Genomic DNA, 27,949 nt, shown 5'->3' with positions numbered 1-27,949 from the left:
CCAGTGCTTTCCCAGGTGCGTTAGCTGGGCGCTGGGTTGGAAGTGGAGCAGCCGGGACTCGAACTAGAGCCCCACCCCCACCCCCAGCAAGAGGTGACCTCTCAGCAGACTCCACACAGGGAAGGGCTCAGTCCAGGCAGATGTGGGGGTGGGGAGGGTGCACTGGCAGAGGGACAGTGCGTGCAAAGGTCCTGAGGCAGCAATGCAATGGCTGTTGTCAGGACACAGAGGTGGCCCGTGTGGTTGAGATACAGGAAGAGAGGAAGAACAGATTCAAGCCATGTTAGGGCAGCCTGGTGGGGGGAGGATCCCACTCACACTTGGAGCAGGAACAAATGTCTGGAGTTTGGGTGTGAGATTCCATGTCCTTTATTTGGGGTTAAGCCCAGGCGGCCCAGACCTTCATGGAGACACGTCACCGAGGACAGCCGAGGCCTCGCAGTCTCAGGACTGGCAGCCGTGGGTGGTCAAATATTCGGAGAATTCCTCCAGCTCGGCCACGTCTGCCGGCCAAAGCATGAGGAACGTATCCTTGCCCAGGACGTAGGTGTAACTGAGCGTGGGAGAGAGAGAGAGAGTGAGGAGGGCCTGGCGGCCCTGGGAGCTTGGCGACCTCCCCGCCTTGCCCCTCTGCCCTCCTCGTCCTCCAGCCCCCAGCCCGCACTACTGGGATAGAGCCCTCCCTCGGGCTCTGTACTCCCCTCTGTTGGAAAACTGAAATTCCCAGTAGGAGTCCCTGGAGTTGTGCAGTGCACAACCTGCACCTCCACACAGGGCAGCCCCGAAACTCCCTGCTGACAAGTCCAGCAGAGCTGCGGGCTGGGCTGGGGAAGGGGAGGACACCCAGGTCGGAGCCCCAGGGCGGCCAGAGCCCTGCTACGCACTCAGATCTGACTTTCCATAAATCTGACGTTTGGCCCATGACCAAGTACGACTCCTGTTCTTGCAAGTCCAGGGAGTCGTGGCAGGTGGCGTGGGAGACAAATTTCTTCATGGTATTGGGGATGACAGGGTCGGTGCCTGGAAGAGACCCCGGGGCAGGTGAGGGGGTGTGCACAGGCCCGAGACCCCCCCCCCCCAGGGCAGGACCCCACACTGCCCCCTGTCGCCCGGCACATACCACTCTTGATGACGGCTTGCAGTCGCATGTGGTAGTACACGTAGGGGGTGGTGGCCGAGGCCTCCACGCCTTCCAGCTTTATCTTGTACACTGCGGAAGGCAGAGGGCAGGAGGGCGTGGGGTTGGCACCTGGCCAGCAGGGAGGGCTCTCCTGCCGGGCGCGCCCACACTCACCGAAGTCCACGCCAGGCTCGCACGCCGCTACCTGTAGCTCTTCCTTGCTCAGCCGGCTGCCGTCGGTCCTCAGAGCCGCGCACTGCCCTGGGGTGGGGGAGAGGGTGGGGATGGGGGGCAGGCCACTGCTCTGACTGCTCGTGGGGAAGGGGCAGCCTTCCCTGCGCCCCCCACCCACCCACCGGCAGCCCTGGGTCTGAGTGTGGACCAGAAGGCGGCCAGGAGGTGGAGGGGGCGCCTGGACCCCGGCCGCCCTCGGCCCGGGCCTCACCCTCGGCACATCTGCAGACGTCTTTGTGGCAGATCTTCCGCAGGGACGAGCGCTCCGTGGGCAGGTTGTAGAAGGCGCTGCACCTGTGGGCTGCGGGGGCCAGGCTGGCCGGAAGTCTCCGCCCACTCCAGGTCCCGTCCCTGCCCTTGGCCCTGGAAGCTCCGCCCCATTGGGCCGTCCCCTCCAGACCGGCCCCTCTTCCTGGCCCTGCCCTCTGCAAGCCCCACGCTGCCAATCTCTGGGAAAGCTCCGCCCCTTTGACCCCATTCCCTTCTCGCTCTACCCCCTTCCCCCACCGCCACCCTTTCGTTTCTGTCCAATCAGCGTCTTGACCACGCCCCTTATAACCAGTCTTTTTTTTTTTTTTTGACAGGCAGAGTGGACAGTGAGAGAGAGAGACAGAGAGAAAGGGCTTCCTTTTTGCCGTTGGTTCACCCTCCAATGGTATAGCCAGTCTTGTGCTGACCTCTCTTGGCAACGCCCCAGTCCTCTTCCACGCCCCGCCCCCGCCCTAGCTGGACACCCGTCCCCCCCAGACCTCTGCTCACAGGGCTCGTAGTAGTCGTACACGGTGACCATGGCGGCCTGCAGGAAGTCGGCTTGCAGCATCTGGTGGATGTGGAAGCCCAGCACCGTGTTTTCCTCGTGGGAGAGCTGGGGGAGGGGATTTCTCTCTGAGCCGACCGGGGGCACTGACCTCGTGGCACTGGCCACAGGGCCTTGGCCCAGACTACTGGTGGTGACCTCTGACCAGGCGAGATTGACAACACACATCCAGATCAGAGGAGCCGACCTCAGAGAGTGCAAACACAGCGCAGGCCGGGGGGCCGGAAGTGGATCCTCCGCCCACTGGGCTGCCCACTGGCCTTCAGCAGAGGGTGCCGGGCCTCGCTCACCTTCTCCAGGTACAGGACAACGGAGCTGTCGCTGGAGCTTGTCTTGGTCTCGTATTGGAAGGCATACGGCTCCACGTTGTTGGTCAGCTGGGGCAGAGGGGGCGATTGGGGCTGGTGGAGACCCTCCAAGGCCCCCAGCCCCTCAGGGGCAGCATCTCCTACAGCTCCCAGCCTCTGTCCGATCAGCCCCACCGAGCCTGCCTCAGACCGTGCAGGGCGTCCTTGGGGAGTGACCACGGCCATGGAGCACGGGGCATTACCCCAAGGGGCTAGCGCTGGGTGGATGGTGCCCTGCACCCACGCGGGGACAGGGAGACACAGCCAGCAGCAGGCAGATGGGGCCTGTGTTACCTGTTGGAGGTCTTCCTGGTTGGGGTAGAAGCCGGTGAGCAGGGACACCTCCATGATGGTCATGGTGGCGTCTTGAGCGCCCAGGTACCTGGGGATTTCACGGCACCAGTCTCGCTCCCCACTGCCCGCCTCTTCCTCCACGCTCCCCTCTGCCAGCCTGTCGGGCCTTCTCCCAGACCTCCCGGCCTCCGCCCTGCCCCCGACCGTATGGGGCCTCTTCCGCTTCCCCCCTCACACCCCACCTCCATCTGATTGCTCTGAAGCCCCAGTCCCTTTCCTGCCACTGGACCTTTGCACATGCTGTTTCCCTGCTCGCTTCCCCTTTTCCATCCTGCGATGCTCCTCAATTTTTTTGTTTTTAATTAAGACTTTAGGGGCTGGTACTGTGGTGTAGCTGGTAAAGCTGCCACCTGCAGTGCCAGCATCCCATATGGGCACCAGTTCGAGTCCTGGCTGCTCCACTTCTGATCCAGCTCTCTGCCATGGCCTGGGAAAGCAGTGGAAGATGGCCCAAGTGCTTGGGCCCCTGCACCCACTTGGGAGACCCAGAGGAAGCTCCTGGCTCCTGGCTCTGGATCGGCTCAGCTCTGGCCTTTGCAGCCATTTGGAGAGTGAACAAGCAAATGGGAGACCACTCTCTCAGTCTCTCCCTCTCTCTGTCTGTAACTCTACCTCTCAAATAAATATTTTTTTAAAGAAAGTTGCTATTTCATTTCATGTCTAGTGGTTCCTTGGCTACTGTCTGTCTCTCCTAGCAGACGGCAAGCTTCCCCAGGGCAGGGAGCCTGCCTTGCTTGTGGCTGTGCCTGGAGCACCTACAACAGAGCTGGGCACACAGCAGGTGCTCATTACAAGTTTATATCTGGGGCAGACCTGGGAAAGGGAGGTTGGGGGACTGAGGTGTGTGGAGGAGATGAGAACTGGGTGGTGTACAGGGCGTACAACTAGCTTGGGACACCCGGGTCACGGCACAGGCAGGCTGGCTGTGGTAGGCAGAGCCCAGATGCCACAGCAGGAGTTTGGACCCTGAAGTTTTATGTTGTCGGCACTGAGAGTGGAAATTCAACCCAGTTATAGTGTCTTGAGGTGGGGAAGTGAGGAGATGGGATTGGATCCTCAGCATGGAGCCCCCACGTTTGAATCCTGCTGGCTTCAAACGGAGACAGACGGGCAGGTGCACTTTCGTCTCTTGCCACATGATGTCCGGCAGCCTGGAACTCTGCCAGCCAGCAAAAAGGCCACAGCCAGAGGCCAAACCATGGAGGGTCCACCCGACCCCTCCAACTCTGAACCTCCAGACAAGTTGGCAACACCCTGGGGCCCGTGGAGAAGGCAGGATGGAGACAGAACGGAGGACAAACAGGGGGAGGCAGGGTGGAGGTGCAGGCCTGACGGGTTCCCATTCTCCGTGCAGTGCACAGGAGGGCAGCTACGGAACTGGGGTCCAGGAGGTAGGGCCGCCCTCCCACCCAGCCCCCAGGGCACCAGCCCTGACCTTGTTTCCATTCGGAGCTGGAAGGTCTCCTCTCCCTTTTTATTTGCTGTAGACAAAAAGTAGGAGGTTAGTGGCTGGGCAGCCAGGTGGTTACAATCATGGACTTAAAAATTATTCATTTACGGCCGGTGCCGCGGCTCACTAGGCTAATCCTCCACCTTGCGGCGCCGGCACACCGGGTTCTAGTCCCGGTCGGGGCACTGATCCTGTCCCGGTTGCCCCTCTTCCAGGCCAGCTCTCTGCTGTGGCCAGGGAGTGCAGTGGAGGATGGCCCAGGTACTTGGGCCCTGCACCCCATGGGAGACCAGGAGAAGCACCTGGCTCCTGCCATCGGATCAGCGCGGTGCGCCGGCCACAGCGTGCTACCGCGGCGGCCATTGGAGGGTGAACCAACGGCAAAAGGAAGACCTTCCTCTCTGTCTCTTTCTCTCTTACTGTCCACTCTGCCTGTCAAAAATTTAAAAAAAAATATTCATTTACTTGAAAGGCAGAGAGAGAGAGAGAGAGAGAGAGAGAATATCTTCCATCCACTGGTTCACTCCCCAAATGCCCACAACAGCCAGGGCTGGGCCAGGCCAAAGCCAGGAGCCAGGAACTCCATCTGGGTCTCCTACATGGGTGTCAGGGACCTAAGTATTTGAGCCCTCACCTGCTTCCTTTCCAGGGGCATTAACAAGAAACTGAATTGGAAGTGGAGCAGCTGGGACTTGAACCAGCGCTTTGACATGGGATGCCAGCATTGCACAAAGCGGCTTAACCCGCTGCGCCATGCCAGTCTCTTTAGTTCGATTTTCCACAAACTTTCTGAAGCACCTTCCTATATTGTTATTTGTACATCATTGATCCCTCCCCTCACGTCCAGGAGCAGCAGGGATAGTTATTTTTATTTTTATTTTTTAAGATTTATTTATTTATTTGAAAGACAGAGGCAGGGAGAGAGAGAGAGAGAGAGAGAGAGAGAGAGAGAGAGAGAGAGAGAGAGAGAAAGGTCTTCCTTCTGCTGGTTCACTCCCCAAATTTCTGGAATGGCCAGAGCTGGGCTGATCCAAAGCCGGGAGCCAGGAGCTTCCTCCAGGTCTCCCACGCAGGTGCAGGGGTCCAAGCACTTGGGCCATCCTCTGCTGCTTTCCCAGGCCACAGCAGAGAGCTGGATGGGAAGTGGAGCAGCCAGCGCCCATATGGGATGCTGGCACTGCAGGCAGAGGCTTTACCCGCTACGCCACAGCGCCGGCCCCAGGATAGATTTTTTGTTCACGCCGGTGTTCCCAGGCCAAGAAATGGCCTTGCAGGCAGTAAATGTTAACTAAACATATGCTGATTGACCGAATAATACAATAAATGTGTTTAGGGAATGACTGTTTAAATGAAATAAAGAAACCCTCAGCTCTGCTCCTGACTCCAGCTCCCTGCTAATGCAGACCCTGGGAGGCAGCAGGTGACAGCTCAGGTACCTGGGTCCCTGCCACCCATGTGGGAGACCTGGATGGAGTTACTGGCTCCTGGCTTCAGTCTCGCCAGTCTTGGCTGTTGCAGGCACATGGGGAGTGACCCAGAGGATGCAAGATCTCTCTGCCATTCAAATAAACAAGATAAGTGACAACATTGACCAAAAAATATGGAGACGGTGCACCGTGGGTCCGAGCTCACCTGCGGTGCTGTGGAGAGTCACGTTCAGGTGGTACCTGGTGCAGGGGCTCTCCCAGGACTCTGGGGACTTGTAGTACGTGGTGAGGATCTAACAGGGCAAGAAAGCGGGGTGTCAGAGCCCATCCCCCCTCCTTCCTTTCCTCCTCCACCCAGATCTGGCCATGTGGGGGATCTACTGCCAAGCTCTGCTCTTGGTGCCTCAGGGGCGGGGGCAGCACCGTCTCTAGGATCCAGCCGTGTGGGGCAGAACCTTCTGCAATGATGGAAGTGAAGACTGGCCCTCAGCAGACACCAAACCTGTTGGTGCCTGGGTCGTGGACTCCCCCAGCCTCCAGAACTTTGTGAGAAATGTATGCGTGTTGGTTCTAAGTCCCCCAGCACGTGGTGTTTTGTTGTGGACCGAGAGAGTGAAGATTCCGGACCTACCGAGACGGTGCCTGTTCCGTGGCCGCTGGCTGTGATCACGAGGTCGTCCTGGCCGAAGAACTGCAGGGAAGGGAGAGAAAGGCCTGAGGGTGGAGGAAGCAGTGAGGGGTGGTCAGGTGCCATGTGGGCTGGGAGACAGGGACGCCCGAGCGCTCGGTGCCCGGTTCTTTGCCCAGCTTGGAGCCGGTGGGTCATTCATTCCCCAGGGGCATGATTCTGCTTTTCCTTCTTCGCTGAGTCTTGGTGGTGCCTACACTGCCACGGATCTACCAGATCTGTGAACTCAGTCGCAGCGTCACACGCTTCTCTTGAATCTGCCCAGCTTGTGGACGCGTCCCTTGGACTCTGCATCCACTCTTTTTTTTTTTTTTACAGGCAGAGTGGACAGTGAGAGAGAGAGACAGAGAGAAAGGTCTTCCTTTTTGCTGTTGGTTCACCCTCCAATGGCCGCCGCACCGCGCTAATCCGATGGCAGGAGCCAGGTGCTTCTCCTGGTCTCCCAGGGGTGCAGGGCCCAAGCACTTGGGCCATCCTCCAGTGCACCCCCGGGCCATAGCAGAGAGCTGGCCTGGAAGAGGGGCAACTGGGACAGGATCGGTGCCCCGACCGGGACTAGAACCCGGTGTGCCAGCACCGCAAGGCGGAGGATTAGCCTAGTGAGCCATGCGCCGGCCTGCATCCACTCTTGCCTTACTCGTTATGTGCTCCTTACATCGCTCAGAGTGAGAGTTTAAAAGTCGCAGTCAGCCAGATCACCCTGGCTTGAACCCCGCTGTCCGTGGACTCAATTCCTGAGCGCTTGCCGTGGCCTCCAAGTGCTCATTGCTGAGCCATGCCATCCCCTCACCTGGCATCTTCCCTTCAAACCATGCCTGTGCCTGCCTCGGGGTCTCCGCGGTACCCCTTTTCCTACACAAGGAACACTCTTTCCCTACCTGTGCTCCCGGGATCTCAAAAACGCCCATTCCTCTTCGATGAACACATGTGTGATGTTAGCCAAGGTATTTGACTTCTCCATTTCTCCTTCCCCCATTTGTAAACCCAGGTCAGTAACAGCACCCACTTCATAGCGTCGTTTTAAGGAATAGTTCAACATATATACGAATCACGTCTAGTGCCATTTGTAACCATTATGAATACATGAAATAAGTGAATGTTTCCCTGTGCCAGACCCTCCGCTTGGGGTAAGAGCTACCATCCCCGCCGAGCCTGAGAAAACCTCTTCTTACATAGTTCGTCCGTCGCGTCCCTGCCCTCGCCTCCCTTCGTCCCTTTCCTTTCAGACTCCCTGGCCTCCTTGCCACGCTCCTGCCTCGAGGCCTTTGCCCCTGATGGTTCCTCTGCCTGGATTCCCACAAGCCTGGCGCCTTAAGGTCTTTGCTCAGCTGGTTCTTCCTTGGTGAGACCTTCCTAGCTTACTTTGTCTAAAATTGTAAGTCACCAATGCCCCCAATTCCCCTCGCACTCACTTTTCCACAACACATGCCACAGTCTGACACACTACATGGTCTCTTATTCACGTCTCTTCACTCTGTCTCCCCTACTGAAATGTAAACTTGGAGAGAAAGGAATTTTGCTGAGTGGTTAAACTGCTGGTTGGGGTGCCTGCATCCCACATCAGAGACGCTGAGTTCAACTCTTGGCTCTGGGTCCTGACTCCAGTTCCCTGCTAATACAGACCCAAGAAACAGTAGTGATGGCTCAAGTAATTGGGTTTCTGCCAATCATATGGAGGACCTGGATTGAGTTCCTGGATCCTGGCTTTGCCCACCCCCGCCCATTGCAGGCATTTGGGGGAGTGAATCAACTGTTGGGATGTTTGCTGAAGTAAAATAACAAAATTTAAGAATTCTAGGAGCCAGTGCAGTGGCATAGAGAGGAAACCCGCTGCTTACAGTGCCAACATCCCCTATGGGCACTGGTCAGAGTCCCTGCTACTCCACTCCCGATCCAATTCTCTGCTATGGCCTGAGAAAGCAGCAGGTGATGGCCCAAGTCCTTGGGCCCCTGCACTCACTTGGGAGACCTGGAGGAAGCTCCTGGCTCCTGGCTTTGGATCAGCACAGCTCTGGCTATTGTGGCCATCTGGGGAGTGAACCAGCAGAGGAAGACCTCTCTCTCTCTCTCTCTCTCTCTCACTCGCTCTGCCTCTCTGTAACTTTGCTTTTCAAATACATAAATAAATCTTTTAAAAAAAGAATTCTATAGCCAGCGCCATGGCTCACTAGGCTAATCTTCTGCCTGCGGCTCTGGCACCCTGGGTTCTAGTCCCAGTTGGGGCACCAGATTCTGTCCCAGTTGCTCCTCTTCCAGGCCAGCCTTCTGCTATGGCCCGGGAGTGCAGTGGAGGATGGCCCAAGTGCTTGGGCCCTGCACCCGCATGGGAGACCAGGAGAAGCACCTGGCTCCTGGCTTCGGATCGGCATAGCTCCGGCCGTAGCGGCCATTTGGGGGTGAACCAACGGAAGGAAGACCTTTATATCTGTCTCTCTCTCTGTCTCACTAACTCTGCCTGTCAAAAAAAAAGAGAGAGAATTCTATAGAGGCAGAATCTCTGTGTTAAATGATTAAAGCTTAAATAATACCTCGTCCATACAGTTATGTCAGGAAGATCACTCCCCAGACCCAAGTAATTCTTCCCTTTCACATTTATTTATCTTTCCCTGTGTTCAGAATGTTTAGAATTAGTGTATATATATGTGTGTATATATTTGGAGTCATATATGTTTATTGTCCTGCTCAGGAGCCTCTCACAAAGGGACCCATGGAGCAGAGGAGGCAGGCAGTACAGGGCCCTTTGACAACTTGAGAAAATAGATTCTCTTACTGATGGGCCACCCATATTTTGGATCTAAGGGATGCCACCCATGTATAGAGCATATTTAGTATCCTAATTTCTTCCTAAGTTGTATAGGTCTTTGATAGTGTACACTAATGTTTAAGAGACTGATTGGCTCATAGTAGATGCTTAGGAAATGCTTAGATGAATGAATGCATTGACAATGTAGACAAATATTCAATGGTTATGAGATCAACTAAGGAGGAAGATTGGCAGGGGCATGGCCTCACTCTCAGTGCCACCTCTGCAGGGACTTTCTGTCTGCCCCTCAGCTGCCCCTACCTTTGCCGATCGCTGCTGGTAGGCATTGTTATGATTGATGAGCCAGTTGACATGCACAGCTCTCTTGGGGACACTGATATGGACATCCAGATTCTGTTCTCCCTCGAAGGGCACGGTTTCGCGGAAGGAGGTCAAGGCTTCGATGGCCACCACCGTCGTCTGCGTGTTGGGATGGCGGTGCCACAGATCAGCACCATAGACAGCGCCCAGCCCACAGTCAGCACCGCGGACAGCTCCTTCCGGTTCTCCCCGTGCACCCGCATCTCTGCGGGCGCCCCCAACCCCCACCTCCCGGGGGCCGCATCACCTGGGTGGACTTGAAGCCTCCTCCTAGCTCCCGCTTCTCCAGTAGCCAGTTGGCGATGGCGTGCGTCTCGTTGAACCGACCCAACTGCAGCTTCTGCATCAGCGCGTAGGCTGTGGCCTCAATGGTATACAGGGAGTCCTCGTCCGGCTCACCCACGGGCCAGTAGGTTTTGTCTAGAAGTGGGATGCCCACCTGGTCACCCCGAGCCGGGCCCATCCACCTCACTTTGCCTTCTCCTTGCATCATCTGAACCCTCCTTTCTCGCCTGCTGCTCTGTTGAGTGCCTACTTGCCGAGGAAATGAATGGCTGTCAGGTTTTTAGGACCACCTAGGAGATGGGACTCTAACTTCTTCGATATGGGGAAACTGAGGTTCAAAGCAGGTCTTCCAGGGACTGGCACTGTGGCACAGCAGGTTAAGCAGCCACCTGCACGGCCAGCATGCCATGTGAGCACCGGCTCGAATCCTGGTGGCCCCACTTCTGATCCAGCTTCCTGCTAAGGCACCTGGGAAAGCAGCAGAGGACGGCTCAAGTGCTCAGGCTTCTGCCACCCACGTGGGAGACCCGGATGGAGTTCCCAGCTCCTGGCTTTCTCTGCCCAGCCCCGGCCGTTGCTGCCATTTGTGGAGTGAAACAGCAGATGGACAATTTCTCCCTGTCTCTCCCCTTCTTTAACAGCAATCAATCAAACAATAAATCTTTTTTTAAAAAAAAACTCCTCCAATCCATTTACAGCAAGTTTCTCTAACTTCACACCCCTTGGCTTGGGAGCAGGCAGGATATAGACCTGTGGGGCTGACAGAGGATTTGCCACAGGAGGTAGGTCCCTCTCAGCAACCCATGGCTTGTGATCCCCAAGCATTCTTTTCCACTGGAAGGTGCTTGGTTGCATCATTCCCTTTGCCTGAAATGCTTTGGTCCTTCACACGGCTGTGTCTTCATCATCCACCCCAGCCCTCCCACCTGGACTCTGTTATTGACCCCGGAGGGCAGGGACCACATCATTCTTGCTCACAATGACCTCTCAGGATCTGAGTTCAAGAACGGGTTCACCCTTCATGGGTACTCAGGAAATAAGCGAGGAGTTGCAGGTGGCTGGGTTTGAGGTCATTCCCTTACCTGCTGCCCCCTCCCCACAGTCTCCACAGTGACTGTAGTTGGCAAAGCTGTCCAGGCGGTCGTTGGCTTTGGGGCTGTTGGCCAGGGCCAGTGCGTAGGAGACTATGGCTATGGCAAAGGTCGTCTGGATGGTGGGGAGCTTTGTCTCCAGGAAGTTGCTGGCTCGCTTGATGCTGGCATCCAAATTCTGGAGGGTCAGAGGGAGGAGGCCAGAAGGAGATAATCAGAGGAATCAGCTCTGAGCATTAGAAGGGAGGGCTTCAGAGGGAAAGGAGGGTGGGTGGGAGAGCTCCCTGGGGGCAGGGAGCCTCCTGCACACCCCGTGCCCCCCCCACCAGAGTCCTACCTGCATGGTTGGACTGCACAGTTCTTGGCCCGAGTGCAGGGCTATCAGGACGAGGGCTGTGAGGGATATGTCTGCCTCGGAGCCTTTGTAGCCACCCTGTGGGTGACAGCAACACCTGCGATCCTCTGAGAATCTTGGAGAATGCCTTCCCCAACCTTTCCTGCCTGACTTTGCTTGTTTAAAAAAGATTCATTTACTTTGAAAGGTAGGGTGTAGGAGAGACAGGAAGTCAGACAGCTGATAGATAGATAGACAGACAGATGATAGGTAGATAGATAGATGATAGGCTGGTGCTGTGGCTCACTAGGCTAATCCTCCGCCTATGGCACCGGCACACTGGGTTCTAGTCCCAGTTGGGGCGCCGGATTCTGTCCCGGTTGCCCCTCTTCCAGTCCAGCTCTCTGCTGTGGCCTGGGAGTGCAGTGGAGGATGGCCCAAGTCCTTAGGCCCTGCACCTGCATGGGAGACCAGGAGAAGCACCTGGCTCCTGCCATCGGGTCAGCGTGGTGCGCCGGCCACAGTGTGCCGGCCGCAGCGGCCTTTGGAGGGTGAACCAACGGCAAAAGGAAGACCTTTCTCTCTGTCTCTCTCACTGTCCACTCTGCCTGTCAAAAAATAAAAAATAAATAAAGATAGATAGATAAAGTAGTTAAGGCCTGTCTGCTGGTTCTCTCTGCAAATGGCTTCAACAACTGTCACTGAGCCAGGCTGAAGCCAGGAGCCTGGAGCTCCATCCAGGTCTCCCATATGGGTGGCAGGGGCCCAGACACTTCAGCAGGGAGCTGGGTCAGAAGTCGAACAGTCAAGACTTGAACTGGTGCTCCAATGTGAGTCGCTGGTGTCACAATACTGTGGCCTACTGTGCCACATGTAGCATCTGCCCTACTAACTAAAGTGAACAGCCCCGACTCCAAGCTCCTTGTACCATCTCAGAGCATCTTGTGATGGCCCCATTTTACTGATAAGAAAACTGAGGATCAGAGGCAATGTCACCCCATTGGCTAGGGGCTTCAAATTTCTCCTTCACCTCCCAGCTTCCACCCTCACCCCCTGTACTGAGTTGAGCAGCGTCCCCAAGTTCAAGTTCACGTTCACCCTGAACATTTCCTTTTGAAGGCTTCCCATAGCCAAGCATAGCCTCTGCCCACTACTCTCTCCTGGCGTCTCTCTCCTAGGGAGCTTAGCACGATTGTGACTTACACATTTTCTAGTGACAATCTGTCTCCCTTCACCCCTGCAAGCTTGTGGGTCCCACGGGACTGTAACTCTTTTGTTGACCTTAGCATCTCCCTAAGTGTCCAGCACAAAGCCTTGTACACTGGAGTCCCTGGATAAATGTTTGTTGAATGAATGAATGAATGAATGAGTCAAGAACATGACAAGTACAATGATAGAGACAGGCGCAGGGCTGGGCTTCACAGGGGGAGACTTCCTGAAAGGAGGTGGCATCCGAGCTAAACCTCAAGAGCAAATGCGATTTGGCCAAGTGTCGGAAAAGGAAGGGCTGGAGGGAGGATCCTCCATGCACTGAAGGGAGTGCAGGCATAAGCAGAGACACGCAGGTGGATCTGAGGGACCAGTGAGCAGGTGAGCATGGGGCTTGGGGTGGGACATAGATAAAGGCAAGAGTGAGCCATAGCAGGTGTTTGAGGAGGGGAATGACTTGCTGGGCTGCATTTGAGAAATGTTCCTGGGGACTGGTGTGGAGGAAGGGTTGGTGGTGAGGGATGGGGACAGGGAGGACCTTGGCCCCGAGGGAGGAGGGCCAGGGCTAGCCCCCGACGGATGTGGGGGTGAGGCAGAGACTGGGCCCCGGAAGTGCCAGCTGCATCCACATAGTGACAGAGCGCAAGTGGTCCAGGCCCAGGGTGTGGCACGTGAGCCAGAGCCTTAGCTCTTCCCTGTTCTGAGTCTCCCCAAGGGTTTCCTGTTCTGAGGGCGCCACAGGCACCTGCATGGACTTCATGACCACCGGGCCATTCTCCAGGAAGTGCCCGTCCTTCGCCTGCCTCTGGGTGATGACCCAGTTGGCCATGGCACAGAGGTCCGACAGCCTGGGCATCTTGTCTGTCATGATGGGATAGGCCAGGGCGAAGATCCGGAACATGTAGCTCGTGAACCTACCGGCCAGGAGAGAGGAACGGGCATCAGTGAGAATGGCAGCCGAAGGGGGCTCTGCGACAGGGGCGTCTACACTGCATGGGAATCCACATCGAAGACCAGCCTGCTCAGACCGACCCCCTGCACTCCCCACTCCCCAAGTCCACCAGCATGGAAGGCCACCCTCGTGTCAGCTAAACGCCTTCCCACCCGAGACCTTACAGTGTGGAAACTCTTGGGGGTCATCCCAGCCCCCTGGGGCTTCCAAAGGGGGTGATGGCAAAAGGGGCAGGGTCGCCCTCACCAGGTGCTTCCTGGAGAGTTCTCTGTGAGACGGTAGATGCCATCTGCACTCCGGTACCTTAGCATCTGCGTGTGACCTGGGGAGACATGGAACACAGCTTGTGGGGGAGACTGGGTGTTGGGGTGACTTGGGCGTGTGTCACATAACTCAGAGGAGGCAACTGATCGTCCAGGTGTATTGAGGAGGGAGCCCAGGTCCCCCACATGGGTGGCAAGAGCCCAGTTACTCCAGCCATCACCGCTGCCTCCCACAGGGCACGGCAGCAGGGGGCTGGAGCCAGGAATTGAACCCAGGACTCCGATGTAGGACGTGGGCATGTTAATCGCTAGGCTGAGTGGCCATTCTTGTGTTACTGTTCCCCGTGTGGTGTGCTGGAGTCTGAGTGTAACCTGGGAGGGGGTCAACACCTGACCTGTTGGATGATGGCCCAGGTATAGCTGCTGGGCACTGAGGAGGTGGCTCTACTGCCTAGGACTAAGCCGGGACCTGGCCACCTCGGAGGCCCCGGGCCAGGGTGTAACTTGGGAGCTGCTGCCTGGAGCAATCATGGGGTTCTTATCCAGGTGCCACCTGGAAGAAGGGGGCAGCCTGTGGGGCCCTACCTGGGAGTTTCCTTGGGGGTGTTAGTTAGATGTAAACCTGGGGAGCCAGCATGATCACGTCACACAGGGGCAGCCACATGTGGACGTCATATCAGAGTGGGGCTGGCCCTGTGGCACAGTGGGTAAAACGGCCCTCTGCGGTGCCAGCATCCCATAGGGGCACCGGTTCAAGTCCTGGCTGCTCCAATTCCAATCCAGTGCCCTGCTAATGCTCCTGGGAAAGCAGCAGAGGATGGTCCAAGTCCTTGGGCCCCTGCACCCATGTGGGAGAGCCAGAAAAAGCTTCTGGCTCCTGACTTTGGATCGGCCCAGCTCTGGCCATTGTGGCCATCTGGGGAATGAACCAGCAGATGGAAGACCTCTCTCTCTCTCTCTCTCTCTTTCTGCCTCTCTGTAACTCTGCCTTTCAAATAAATAAATAAATCTTAAAAAATATATATATCGGAGTGGCCCCTCTTGGGTGCACAAAAGTTCCGTGGGGAGTTTCTATGTGGGTGTGGTATTGGGGGTTGCAGTGTCTAGGTGTCCCTGGGTGGGGTTACTGTTTGCTAAAATTAATTTGAGAATAAGAAAGCTGAGAGACACAGAAGTGAGAGAGGGAGAGGAGGGAGGGGAATACACTCTCATCTGCTGGTTCACTCCCTCATAGCCCCACAGCAGCTGGACGAAAGCTGGGAGCCAGGAACTCAAGCACTCGAGCCAGCACCGCTGTGTCCCAGGGCCTACATCAGCAGGAGCCGGGCTGGAGCCGGGCATCGAGCCCAGATGTGGGCCCCGGGCATCATAGCCCCAGGCTAAATGAGCGCTCCTGGGATGTTACTGCAAAGAACTCCAGTGGCGTGTTGGCGGCTCAGTGGTCAGAGGTGGTCTTTGTCTGGGTGTAGCCAGGGGCTTCCTTCTGGGTTTGGTTGTGTCCTGGGGAGGTGTTAGTGTTCCGATGCAACAGGGAAGCCACTCCCGGGGTGATTCTGGGTGTTCACCTGGGGGTGGCCCTGAGGGGGTGTAACCTGGGACAATGATTGGGGGGTTGCTGTCTGGGGGAAGCAGGGGGCAGAGTGAGTGACCCGGAGGTCACTGTTGGGGAATTGGGAGTCACCTGGGGGCAGCGGCATCAGGTCGGGAATCGGAGTTGGGTGTTTTTCCTGGGGGTGTCCTATGGGGACCCTCCCCACCCCCAGGGTTATCCCAGTCGCTCGCGAGAGGCCCCCAGAGCCCCGTCTCACCGATGACGAGGTTCTTCAGCACCTGTTCCCTGTGCTCCACCCCGACCTTGCCCCACTGGCCCGTGGAGTCCAGGTACTTGGTCAGGATGATCACGGGCGCCAGCTTGCTCAGCGTCTGCTCGGGGCAGCCGGTGGGGACCTTCAGCAGCTTCTGGGTTTCTATGGGGGTCAGGCTCCCCACGATCGTCTCACCCAGGATGTCGCCTGTCAGGTGGGGGAGTCGGTCACCTCGGAGGTGGCCTAGGCTCCCCGATCGCCACCTGCAGAGTCCCCAGCCTTCGCTGCTCTCCTGTCCGGGTAGGCTCTGGAGGGGCCACAGCTGCAGACCCCACCCCCAGCACCTGTGCCCTCCAGCACCTTGGACGCTGACAAACACTTCTGCCTCCGTGTCGGGCACCTTGTTCAACAACTCCCGCCTTGGCACCAGCTCCATCTGGGTCCGACCTGAGGAGGCACAGCTCTCGGTGACAAGTGGGCTCATCTGAGCCCCTCTTTTCCTCCCTTGCACGGCCCCAGGACTCTGGATCCACCCTGTGGATGCCACCGACCTTGCGGGTTTAGGAGGAAGCTGTGCGATAATCTCTGTACTTGACCTCCTGCCTGGAGGATGAAACCAGGAACCAAGGTTAAAAACCACAGTGATGGTAGTCACGGCAACGCTAGGGACAGGCGGAGGCAGCCTCACGGAGCACAGAATCCCAGCTCTTCCTAGCTGTGTGTCCTTGGGCAAAGTATTCGCCCTCCCTGGGGCTCAGTTTTTTTCGTCTGTGAAAAGCGGATCATCATAGTCCCTAGGGCTGTGCTGAGGGCTCAGTGAGTTAACGTTTTTAATTTTTAAAAGGTTTTATGTATTTGAAAGGCGGGGAAGAGAGGGAACAGGGAGAGAGACTGACTGATTGAATGGATCTTCCATCTGCTGGTTCACTCCCCAAACGACCACAGCAGTCAAGGCTGAGCCAGGCCAACTCAGGGGCCTGGAACTCCATCCGGGTCTCCCACATGGGTGACAGGTGCCCAGACACTTGAGCCATCTTCCGCTGCTTTCCCAGGTGCATTAGCAGGGAGCTGGATCAGAAGCGGGGCAGATGGGACTCAAACCAGCGTTCTGATCTGGGATGCCTGCCCCAATATTAAAACACTTAGATCTTAGGGGCTGACCTTGTGTTTGTTACGTACAAAAAAAAAAAATTCTTTAAAAAAAAATTCTAAAAAAAAAAATCCTTAATCATCTGGGAACATAATTTAGCTCGATGGGTCCTATGCTAGTTGTGGGCAGTCCTCACAGCTGTCTGACTATTCCTGGGTATGATAGTCATCTGTGTGAGGTAGAGGAGGAATGGAAGACCAGACCAGCTCATAAGCTGCCTGAAGTCACACAGCAGAGACAAGAATGAGCCTACGCCTGACTCCGAAGCACTGGGGTTCCCCCAGGCCTGTCCATGGACTGCACCTTGAACCCCATTCTCTGGCCCCTCACTCCCATCTGGGAGGCCTGTTTGTCCACCCGGGGTTCACCTGCACCTCCCATGATCACCTGGCCTGGGACCCAGGGGTGAGGGGTGGAGGTTCCCATTACCCGAACCAACAGGGTCTTCTTCACGTGGTCCCGGGCCTCGGGGCCCACGGCCTTGACCTCCACCTCCACTTCGCCTAGCTCCAGAGGGAGAAGCACAAACGCTACTATCTTGGAGGAAGTGGGGGGCACAGTCACCACCTGGCGGGACGGGGCTCCCGGCTTCGAAGCACTGCAGAGAGGCTCCTTGTAGGGGAACTCCACACGGACCTAGGAGAGGACAGGCTGGTAGGGGTTCCTGATGCAGGGGGTGACCCAGGACCCTCAGATCACAACCCCTCCCTCCACCCAGCCCTGGGCTGCCCGAGTGGGCGACAGCACAGGCCAGTGGATGAGAGCAAAGACTTTGCTCGGGTCAGAAGTCCCTCTGCTACCAGGTACTGTGTGACCTCAGATAACCCCCTTTAATCTCTCTGAGCCCCAGTGTCCTCCTTCCCTTTGTCACGTTTTTATTGATTAATTTTTATCAATTTGAAAGTCAGAGTGGCGGGGGGAGGGAAGGATATCTTCCATCTGCTGGCTCACTCCCCAAATGGCCACAATAGCCAGGGCTGGGTCAGGCTGAAGCCAGGAGCTCCATCTGGGTCTCTCTCGTGGGTGGCAGGGACCCAAGTCCTTGAGCCATCGCTGCCGCCTCCCAGGGTGCGCATGCGCAGGGGCTGGAGCCAGAAGCAGGGCAGGGACTTGAACCCAGGCCCCCTGAGATGGGATGCTGGCCTCCCAAAGGGTGTCTTTTGCTTTTTTTTTTTTTTAAATATTTATTTGTTTACAGAGTTACAGAAAGAGGGAGAGACAGAGAGAGAGAGAGAGGTCTTCCATCCGCTGGTTCACTCCCCAGATGGCAGCAACAGCTGAAGCTGGGCTGATCCAAGGCAAGGAGCCAGGAGCTTATCCTGGGTCTTGGGCCATCCTCCACTGCTTTCCCAGGCCATAGCAGAGAGCTGGGTTGGAAGTGGAGCAGCCGAGACTTGAACCGGCGCCCATATGGGATGCCGGCACTGTAGGCAGTGGCTTTACCTACTACACCACTGCTCCGGCCCCCTAAGTTGTGTCTGAATGGTGTTGCCAAATACCCACCTCTCTTCATTTTCTTCATTTCTAAATTTTTTTTGACAGGCAAAGTGGACAGTGAGAGAGAGAGAGAGACAGAGAGAAAGATCTTCCTTTTCCGTTGGTTCACCCCCCAGTGGCCACTGCGGCTGGCGCACCACGCTGATCCAAAGCCAGGAGCCAGGTACTCCTCCTGGTCTCCCATGCGGGTGCAGGGCCCAAGCACTTGGGCCATCCTCCACTGCCCTCCTGGGCCATAGCAGAGAGCTGGCCTGGAAGAGGGGCAACCGGGACAGAATCTGGCACCCCGACCGGGACTAGAACCCGGTGTGCCGGCGCCGCAAGGCGGAGGATTAGCCTATTGAGCCGCCGAGCTGGCCTACCTCTCTTCACTTCTAAACCAAGGATTATGACAATCCTCAGATGAGGGTTTCCTGAGGCTTCGATGAGAAAATATTTCAGAAGATTTCCTAAAGGCTGCGACTGGGGCTGGCTTTGTGGTGCAGCAAACATCACATAATGGAGCCCTGGTTCAAGTCCCAGCTGCTCCACTCCTGATGCAGCTTCCTGCCAATAAGCCTGGGAGAGCAGCAGAAGAGAGCTCCAGTGCCTGGGTCCCTGACACCCACGTGGGGAGACCAGGATGGAGCTCCTGCCTTCCGATTCAGCCTGGCCCAGTCATGGCTGTTGCGGCCATTTAGGGAGTAAACCGGCAGATGGAAGATCCCTCTCCTCCCTCTCCCTCTCTCTCCTCCCCCCCCTTCCTCCTCCATAACCTCCCCCTCCCCTTCCCCCATAACCTCCCCTTCCTTGTAACCTTGTAGCCCCTCCCCCTTCCCTCCCCCTCCCCCGAAACCTGACACTCTGCCTTTCAAATACCCTTTTATAAAACACACAGACAGGGCTCTGTTGGAGAGGGGCGGCTTCACCTTGACCTGCCGGCTCCTGAAATTGTACAGCACGGCCTGGATCTGGATCTGCTCATTCCTGACCACGGACGAGGGCAACTTCAGGTCCACAAAGAACGACTTCATCACGGTCAGCTCAAAGGGGTCCGACACGCAGAGACCTGGGGCCAGGAGGGCGCGTTGGGTTGGGGCAGAGGCCAGTCTCCTGGGGCGGGGCAGGGCCACCCTCCTCCCATCTCCTTGGCATGGGGATGGTTGTGCTTACCTCGTCCAGCCTTGAGGCTGACGGCCACGAACTCCCACGTGGTGATGGAATCCGGCATGCTCACCAAGGTGAGGAGGTGGGAGGTCCTGCCGGAAGTTGGGGGTGGGGGCATCCCTTTTGTGCTACTTGGCCAGGCCTCTGGGTTGGGAAGTTGTGGGGGGGGGAGGTCCCTGTCCAGGGTTATATTATGGGATGCCACTGGGTCACCCCACTAAGGACATCTTCCCTGCAGGGACACCAGTCCGGGGGATCCACTTTACCCCCACCCACGTGGGTCCTATCTTGGGTCTGCCCTGAGGTTTCATGCCACTGCTGGTGTCCTTGGCTGTGGTGAGCAGCCGGGCAAAGCTGAAAGGGCTGGGGGCCAGGCGCTGGCGTGCGGGGCTGCGGGGGCCCTACCCTGATGCACTCTCTGGCAGAGTAGCCATTCTCCAGAGCCAGCTCTCTGGGAACAGGGTCCGGATGGGCAAATCATCCAGGAAGATGTCATCCAAGAATTCGTCATCGTCATCGGCTGCAGGGAGCGGACTGCGGTGGATCCTCCTTCGCGTCTCCCCCATTCGGACCCCTCCAGGGGGGTCCCCGCCCCACCCCACGTCTCCTGCCCTGACCCCCTCCCTCACTTGTGCCCAGGAGCAGCCTCTCCTCCCTGGCCTCCCGAGTCAGGGTCTCGGACAGTTGGCAGCAGTGCAGGAAAGCGGCCACGCACGCGGGGCCGTGGAGGACATGCCGTGTCCGCTCCTCACACGCCAGCCCCGCCGGGTTCTCCTTGAGCCCAGCCTCGCAGCACTTCCGCTCGAGCTCTGTCTTGAACTTGTTCACTGTGGAGCGGAGCAGAGGGAGACAGGAGGGTTTGGGCGGGCCTGAGCAGGCAGGACTCCAGCCACCTTAAATGCCAGACACACCTCGCCTCTTAGCCCTCACTCTGTGGCAGAGGCTGGTCCTCGTGCCTGTAGCTTTTCTTTGTAACTTCACATTGACCCCATGGGGCGAGTGGAGCTACAGGGAAGTGAATTCACTTGCCCAGGGTCACACAGCTACCAAGTGGCAGGAATGGGACTAGAATCCATGCTTCTAACACCACACACTGCTGCCTCCCCTCTTCCATGGTCTCCACACTCAGGGCTTCCTCCTCCAGTCTGCACCCTGGCCTTGGGAACGGCACATGAGCTAGACATCTCACACACTTGACTTTGGTCTGCATTCTCTCTTGATTCAGATGCAAGGCATCTAAAAACTACATTTCCCAGAATCCTTTGCTGCTAGGGTTCTAGCTGGGGTTGGATGCACTACGCTTCCCAGACTGCCTTGCTGCTAGGGTTCTAGCTGGGACTGGATGCACTACGCTTCCCAGACTGCCTTGCTGCTAGGGTTCTAGCTGGGGTTGGATGCACTACGCTTCCCAGACTGCCTTGCTGCTAGGGTTCTAGCTGGGGTTGGATGCACTACATTTCCCAGACTGCCTTGCTGCTAGTGTTCTAGCTGGGGTTGGATGAACACTTCCCAGACTGCCTTGCTGCTAGGGTTCTAGCTGGGATTGGATGCACTACGCTTCCCAGACTGCCTTGCTGCTAGGGTTCTAGCTGGGGTTGGATGCACTACGCTTCCCAGACTGCCTTGCTGCTAGGGTTCTAGCTGGGAGGAGATCCACTGAGATGCTGTTGTGTAGGAGCCAGAAGGCAGATGGGAAGCTGAACTCATTTGCCTGTATCCATGGCAGCTGATGAGTGGGCTCCAGCCTATGTGTCTTTGGAACAGGTGCAATTCTACCAGCCACGTGAGAGAACAGGCAGAAGCTGTCCTGGGATTTTAAGGTCTTGACCATGAGAGCTGAAGTGGGGTGCACCTTATACTCCTCCAACAGCCTGCCAGCTCCCACCCTCACAGCCCTTCCAACGAGTGTGTAAGTGCCAGTCTCCCGCTAGTAACCCTCCCTGCCTGAAACACCTACAGGGACTCGGCTTCCTGTTCTAAGGCCTGATGGAGGCAGCAGTCTGGGGAGCTGGGAGGGGCGCGTCCAGCTTGGGTTCTGACCTGCATCCCTTTTTGCTTCCAGCCTCCTCAGGGAGCGGCGGCGGCGGCTGGGAGGGGGGCTCTGGGGGCACTGCCAGTCTGGGGATGAGAGGGGAGAATACGAGGATCATTGTCAAGGTCATTGTCAACGTCTCTGATGGTATTTGTTGGGTGCTTGCTGTATGCCCAGTGCTTTAGATGCCTTACCTGTCAGCTCATAGCCTCGTATACTCCAGATTCAACACTTGAAGCCTGTGTGACCTTCAGCAAATCTAACCTTTCTGGGTATTGATCTCCCTGGTGACATAACGCGGACATGATCCTATTTCTATTAATGAGCTCATGCATATAAAACTACTTAGCACCAGGTCCAGCAAGTGGTAGACAGAAACAGCCATTAACATCACTGCTTACGACAGAGAGAAGACACTTCTAGTATTCTCCAAAATCCATTCTCGCCTTGTCTGTGACAACTACATCTCCATCACTAAGAAGTCACTCAGAATAGAGACTACATTTCCCAACCTTCCCTGCACTTAGATGGGGCTATCTGTCTGAGTTCTGGCCAATGAGATGCAAAAGAAATGTCCTCCCTTCCACCCTACTGCCTGGCATGAGGTCGTGGCGACTGAGATTTGAGAGAGAACGAGACTGGCGCACGGTAGGATCTTTTTTTTTTTTTTTGACAGGCAGAGTGGATAGTGAGAGAGAGAGAGAGAGAGACAGAGAGAAAGGTCTTCCTTTTTGCTGTTGGTTCACCCTCCAATGGCCGCTGCGGCCAGCGCACCACGCTGATCTGAAGCCAGGAGCCAGGTGCTTCTCCTGGTCTCCCATGCAGGTGCAGAGGCCAAGCACTTGGGCCATCCTCCACTGCCTTCCCGGGCCATAGCAGAGAGCTGGCCTGGAAGAGGGGCAACCGGGATAGAATCCGGCGACCCGACCAGGACTAGAACCCGGTGTGCCGGCGCCGCAAGGCGGAGGATTGGCCTGTTAAGGCACGGCGCCAGCCACGGTAGGATCTTAGCCCATGTCTGTCTGATGTCAAACTCCAGTGGCAGCCTTGCCCCCATTCCTGCCCTCCTCCTGCAGCACCTGAGCTTGCCAGGGTGTCCATTCCCGTGCTGATCTTCAAGTCCAGTCCAGCATCCTTGAACACAGCAAAATTATTTTTCCCACTTCCTGCTGTGCAGCCAATGTCATGTTCTTCCACCACATCCCAGACCTGGAGGTTGAGAGAGGGACCTGGCTCTGGGACCTGTCTCATCTGTCCATGGAGGCAGCAAATGGTGCAGCAGAATTTCAGGCTCAAACAATATAAAAATTCTCACACCCTCTTCTGTTTACTGAACCCTTACCACCTTTCCTGCATTATCTCCTCGAATCCCCTCACCCAGGGATGCTGCCCATTGTACAGCTAAGAAGCTGAGGGTCCAGTTAGCGCCCTGGACCGCGGCCCCTACGTTCTCACCTTCTTCTGAGTGAGCTTGTGTTTGCTGTTCAAGGCATACACAGCTTTGTCCACAGCCAACAGCCACACCCTGGCCTCTGCATCACCTGTCACTTTCAGCTCCACTTGGCTCTGGGGCTCCAAGGGCTGGATGACCTCATCACGCTTTAAACCAACCTTAAGCTGAGTCAAAGAGAAGAAATATGTCAGGAAAAGGGACTCGTGGGCGACCCAACCCTGCTTCCAGGTTCGTGGTCCCTCGTTCTCTGGCGAACCCTCTGGGAACTCCACCAGGACAATCCCTAGTGCACAGGTTCATGGATTTGCTCTATGTTGAGCTCCTAAGGCCACATTTCGTCCTCTCCCTCTCTCCTGCCCCCTCCCAGAGAAGGGGCTTCTGAACTTGTACAGACCCCCTCTGATGACGATGATGTACAACGACAAAGGGTTTGGCTCACCGTGCCCATGCACCTGTCATTCACGTCAATCCATATGGAATCAGCTACCAGTTCGGGGTTCTGGCTCATTCCTCTGGGCAGTAAGTAAAAGGCCACGATGCGGAAGGAGGGCAGCATCTCTGGGGTCACGTCGATGATAGCCGACGTGTAGACGCTCCCCGAGCTCTTTAACTGCTGTTTGGCACTCACCACCCGGCCTTTGCTGAGGACCTAAGAGGGAGGTTGAAGATGAGAAGTCGGCCCACAAGGGGGCGCCATGAACACGGTCCATTAGCCTCTTGGCAAGAGCCCGCCCGGTTCAGTTGCCACCTTCACAGCTTTGTTCACAGTTCCCGCCACCCAGCAAGCCAGGCCCTGAGCCGCAGCCCCTCACCATGATGGTGAAGTGAGTGATCTCGTCCTTGGTTGCAGGATTCCCGTGCCGTGTGTTGAAGCTTAGCTGTAGGCTGTTGCCAACATCCATACCCATCGTGTTCACCTCGATGTGCAGGAAGTTCCCCGAGTTTTCTTGCGTTGAGTAGGGCCAAGCTGTCATCCTGGCAGAAGCCTGCTGCTCTGGGTGGGGAGACTCGGTTTCCACCTGGAGGAGGGGGCCGGTCAGGGAAGCCCCAGTCCTTCCCACTCCTACACCCCCAGTCCCACCATCCTTTCCCTGTCGAGTTGGTACCAGGACGGTGAGCTCGCTGGAAGCCGCGTCAGTGTTGATGGCCAGAGCGGCTATCCCGTTGTCCGAGGTGTACACTTTGTGGTTCTGGCAGCGGACAAGGACTCTGGCGGCTGGGGACCCGTCAGGATTGGAGACGAAGACCTGGGGGAGGAACCTGGGCTGAGCTGAAGGGCAGGCCTGGGCGTGGCCTGACGCGAGACGTGGGAACGGGGCAGGTGCCCTGGGTAGGACGGCACAGCTGCTCAAGGGACACACCGACGCCACAGGGGGGCGCTGTCTTGACCTCATGGGGGAGGGCGTGGTCTGTACAACCTGGGTTTTTAGTTCCCAGGAAGTCCGTTTTGGGGGCGGGGCTCTGAGTCCCTGCCTGGAGCAAGCTCAGGCCCTGACCCTAAAGTGGAAAGGCATCCCCGGCTTGAAATACTGCGGTGTCTTGGTGAACTGGATGTTGTAGGCCTTCCGGGTGATCTTCACCCCCGAGGTCTCGGCCTGGACCATCTCGCCCCCTGCGGAGACAGGCGGACCGTGGGGTGTGGGTGGGTGACGACAGATGTGTGGGGAAGGCAGAGAAAGCCTCGGGTGAGATTTCAGCTCCCTCCCACCCGCCATTCTAGGGTTTCCCTTGAAGAAAACACTGAGGCTAGGACCCGGGATCACACGGGCAGTCCCCGGGGCTGGGATAAGGGACTGTGTCGGGACTTGAGCCAGCGGCCTGGGGGAGGGTGGCACCTGAGGAGAACACGGTGACGTTGACAAAGATGGAGGCCCCGCTGAAGTTCCCCTCTGGGTCTTGGAACGCGGCCAGCAGCGTGTCTTTTTGGAGGGACACGTGGCCCTGCCCTTCGGAGACCTGTTCTTAGAGAGGGGATGGGGAAGATGGTTTCTGGGGGACTGAGTGGGGGAGGGGGTCCCGGGGTCGGGGAGGGGCTGGGAGTCAGTCACCTCCACCCTCCGCAGAGACCCTTGGATGGTGGTCCGGACGTTGTCCACCTTCAGCCCAAAGATGGCCAGAGCGTGTCCGTCCACCGGCTTGTTGAATATGTACCTGGGTGGGGGGGGTGCAGGGTCATCTCGCTGGCTCCAGGGATGGCCTGGGTGAGCTCACAGGCTCCAGCAGTAGCTGGGCCACTTTGGGAGTGCCGGGGAAGGGGGGGTTTCCTTGTTGACCCGCACAACCCTGGCAGGTGACAAGTTACGTCCCGTGCAACCTTGATGGCTGGCAGGTGTGGCCCGTGCCACCTCGGAAGGTGGTAGAAAGAGCTTATGCAGGCCTGTGGAGCCACTTCAGAATCTGAGGCACCTACGAGCTGGCAGAGGTGGCCGGGACAACCTTGTGCGAGGGGCAAGGTGGCCCCTATCACCCGCTGGGCCCACAGGAGCCATCCGTGCAGCGCCCAGAGGTGGCAGGCAGCGCCCACGTGGCCTCAGGTGGACAGCACAGAGCCATGGAGGTGGTCATCATGTGGCGTTCGCCATCCCATGGGGTTACAGAGATGACCGGGACAACCTCCGACTGGCAGCGGTGGCCTGTGCCACCTCGGGGACTCTCATTGATGGTTTGGATCACATGGCGCCAGACGAGACGAGACGTGGTTCAACTCCGTTAGGGAAACAGGGCGGCCTGGGTAGCCTTGTCAACTTGAAGGGAGGGCCTTTACAACCTCATGGGGGAGGGCGCGGTCTGTACAACCTCATGGGAGACCTGGGATGCCTCGTAGGTAGCAGAAAAGGGCTACAGAAGTGGCCTGCTCCTCTCCACCCGTTCTGGTTCTCGGTGTCACTGGCCCTCCAGCAGGGCCTGGGCGGGAGGGGGAGGGGGTTAGGGACTTACCGCGCTTGGATGTCGACGCCCAGAGCCTCATCACTGAGGCTGAAAAAAGTCTTGTTGGGGGTGAGTTGGACTTCAAAAGATGGCAGCACTGGGAAGAGAGCAGGCGGTGGGCATCCTCAGCCTTCCTCCCGTCCCCCTCAGCCCCTCCCTGTCCACAGCCTTCAGCTCCCACCCTGCTGCTGAGCCAGCCCCCGCGGCCCCGTGAGCGCCCACCACCCACACCGCTCCTCACCATATTCCTTCACATCAAAGGTGGCCTTGAACTTCTGCTTGCCTGCGCTTTGGTAACTGGCTTCGATGGTCCAGGTCCCCAGACTGAAACACTGCAAGTTAGGAGAGGTGCGGCTGCACGGGGCACAGCCCCCACCCCCACCCCCGACGCCTGCTCCCGGGTTTGTCACGGGCACCTGACGAGCTCCGGGAGGTGGAAGGAGTTATCAAAAAGACCATTGATGACCTGCCGGCTGTGGCTGATCACAGTGACTCCGTCTGGGTTCTGCAGGGACAGAGGGTGGTGCTGGTGGCTGCCCTGGGGGAGGGCTCTGGCCGTGCAGCCTCCCAGAAGCCACGCCCCCGGCAGTAGAGGCCACCTTAATGTCCAGGATGATGGCTCTGTTCACAGGATCCATCTTGTGGTTGACAGCGAAGACTCGGTACTGAACTGCGGGAGACAGGCGGCTCTGGGCATCGGACAGAGGCAGGGAGGGCGAGGGGGTCTGGAGAGAGGGTGAGGGCCTTTAGGGTGGTGGATGGTGGGGAGACTTGGAAGAGGGAGGCCTTGGGAGATTTTTGGCATGCCAGACCATGGGGGAGACCCGGGACGGGTTACAAGTCAGCGTGCGCCACAGACCAGATACCCTGGGACCATACCCACGTGGTCGGGGGTGTAGACGGTCTTGTCCGTCTGGATGAAGATGTAGCCAGCGTGGGGAGCCACCAGCACCGTCTTTTCCATGAACGAGGAGACGGAGGTGGGCTTCCAGTCTGCTCGGATGATGACGTAGTGCTGGCCTGGCTTTTTGTGTCGGGGGAACAGCAGGCTCTCAGGAAGCTGGGGGAGAGATGCCCACAGCCCTCAGGCTCAGCCAGGGTCTCCCTGCCTGGGCCGGGTCTTAGGAGAAGTAGCTGAGCACGGCCCCTCTGGGAGCAGCTGCGCAGATAACTCACTGCACAGTGGCACTCGGCCAAGACAAGGACAAACAGCTAGTGCATGTGCAGTTCTGCAAGAGACCAGCAGAGGGCATCCTATGTCATTTGCACAGCGGCATCAGATGGGCTAGTGGTGGGATCTTCTGGGAGTCCGGGCTTCGGGAACACTGGATTTCCAAAGGCACAGGACGGGAGAAGAGCTGCAAGTACAGCCAGGCCCTCTATCTGCTGTCCGGTAGTTGCAGTACTTCCTGGGATCTCTCCCCAGGGTCAGCCTTTCTCCCTCCTGCTGATCTGCGGCCTCCCTTCGGGGTTGCCCATCCTGGCCTGCCACTCACCGTCACGGGCGTCTGCTCCATGAAGTCATTTGTTGCCGAGAGGACGACCCGGCTGCTGGCCAACAGTGTCTTCCTCAGGGGGAAGTCCCACACCGTCAAGTTCACCTCGAAGCTCCCCTGGAGGCGCTCCTTGGACTCGGAGTGAGCCTGGACATGGATGTTCTCCGGGCTGCCCAGCCGCAGCACCCGGGGGGTGACCAGGATGTACCTGCCAGCAGAGAAACGCAAGGGCACCTGTGCAGACGCCGGCTCTGCAGGAGCCCCCCCCCCAGCCCCGCCCTCCCGCCCCCAGACTCACAGAGGCTCAGCGCGGAGCAAGGGGCTCCCACACAGGAGCAGCATCAAGGCCAGGGGCCAGGGCTCGGCCATCGCGGTGGAAGGGTGTGGTGGGGCCACAGCCTGTAGGTGTCTGTCCCTTGGCCGTCCCAGCCCCAGCCTGTTTGCTTCCCCTGGTTCTGGCTGAGTTAATATCTAAACAGCTGTGGGAGGGAATTCCCATAAACCCAGCGGGGGTGGGGTAGGGGGCTCACTTTTTAGCCCAGATGCCAGGGGAGCCCCAGTCCCCTCCTTGGGGACCTGGAGCCTGGGTGGGGGGTGTCATCCTGCAGCCCCCACTGCAGCTAGGAGTTGGGGCTTGTTTGGGGTTGGCGGGGAGGGGGGCAGGGGGGAGCACCTGCCCCAGCTCTGGGGAGTTGACCCGCACCTCCGCTCTTGTGAAACTGGCCAGAGTTTTAGGAGGCAGCTCCT

The 27,949-nt window shown here is 57.6% G+C and overlaps 1 protein-coding gene across 1 annotated transcript; it reads right to left on the bottom strand.

Annotated features, from left to right (window-relative positions):
• Positions 1–353: 353 nt before the first annotated feature.
• On the bottom strand, positions 354–27,651 carry LOC133749418 (complement C3-like). The gene is made up of 41 exons (XM_062178565.1): positions 27,501–27,651; positions 27,203–27,410; positions 26,586–26,766; positions 26,306–26,376; positions 26,123–26,211; positions 25,948–26,030; positions 25,716–25,803; positions 24,827–24,929; positions 24,614–24,734; positions 24,275–24,390; positions 23,885–24,025; positions 23,591–23,797; positions 23,218–23,427; positions 22,781–22,942; positions 22,405–22,534; positions 21,334–21,411; positions 19,923–20,120; positions 19,699–19,813; positions 19,300–19,385; positions 19,056–19,195; positions 17,080–17,286; positions 16,052–16,103; positions 15,861–15,947; positions 15,504–15,707; positions 13,679–13,754; positions 13,226–13,394; positions 11,275–11,370; positions 10,929–11,115; positions 9,809–9,981; positions 9,502–9,660; positions 6,381–6,440; positions 5,955–6,042; positions 4,308–4,353; positions 2,813–2,900; positions 2,462–2,548; positions 2,114–2,219; positions 1,566–1,655; positions 1,295–1,381; positions 1,121–1,210; positions 885–1,020; positions 354–553 (listed from the first exon to the last, which is right to left on the bottom strand). Exons 1-41 carry the CDS (start codon positions 27,569–27,571, stop codon positions 445–447), a joined length of 4,995 nt encoding a protein of 1,664 aa, XP_062034549.1. The 5' UTR covers positions 27,572–27,651; the 3' UTR covers positions 354–444.
• Between the last annotated feature and the right edge of the window lie 298 nt (positions 27,652–27,949).

The sequence above is a fragment of the Lepus europaeus genome, chromosome 20 (assembly GCF_033115175.1).
Source record: "Lepus europaeus isolate LE1 chromosome 20, mLepTim1.pri, whole genome shotgun sequence".
Lineage (NCBI taxonomy): Eukaryota > Metazoa > Chordata > Mammalia > Lagomorpha > Leporidae > Lepus > Lepus europaeus.
This window is presented reverse-complemented; position numbering and strand designations above follow the sequence as displayed.

Bases quoted from the DNA above. Each gene is read 5' to 3' on its own strand.
- LOC133749418 (XM_062178565.1), bottom strand. From the start codon at position 27,571: ATGGCCGAGCCCTGGCCCCTGGCCTTGATGCTGCTCCTGTGTGGGAGC. The intron at 15,708-15,860 runs GTGCTGGAGGGC...CCCACCTGACAG, and splicing joins AGTGTTTGTCAGCGTCCAAG to GCGACATCCTGGGTGAGACG. The intron at 1,656-2,113 runs GTGAGCAGAGGT...TGGCCCCCGCAG, and splicing joins GTACGACTACTACGAGCCCT to CCCACAGGTGCAGCGCCTTC.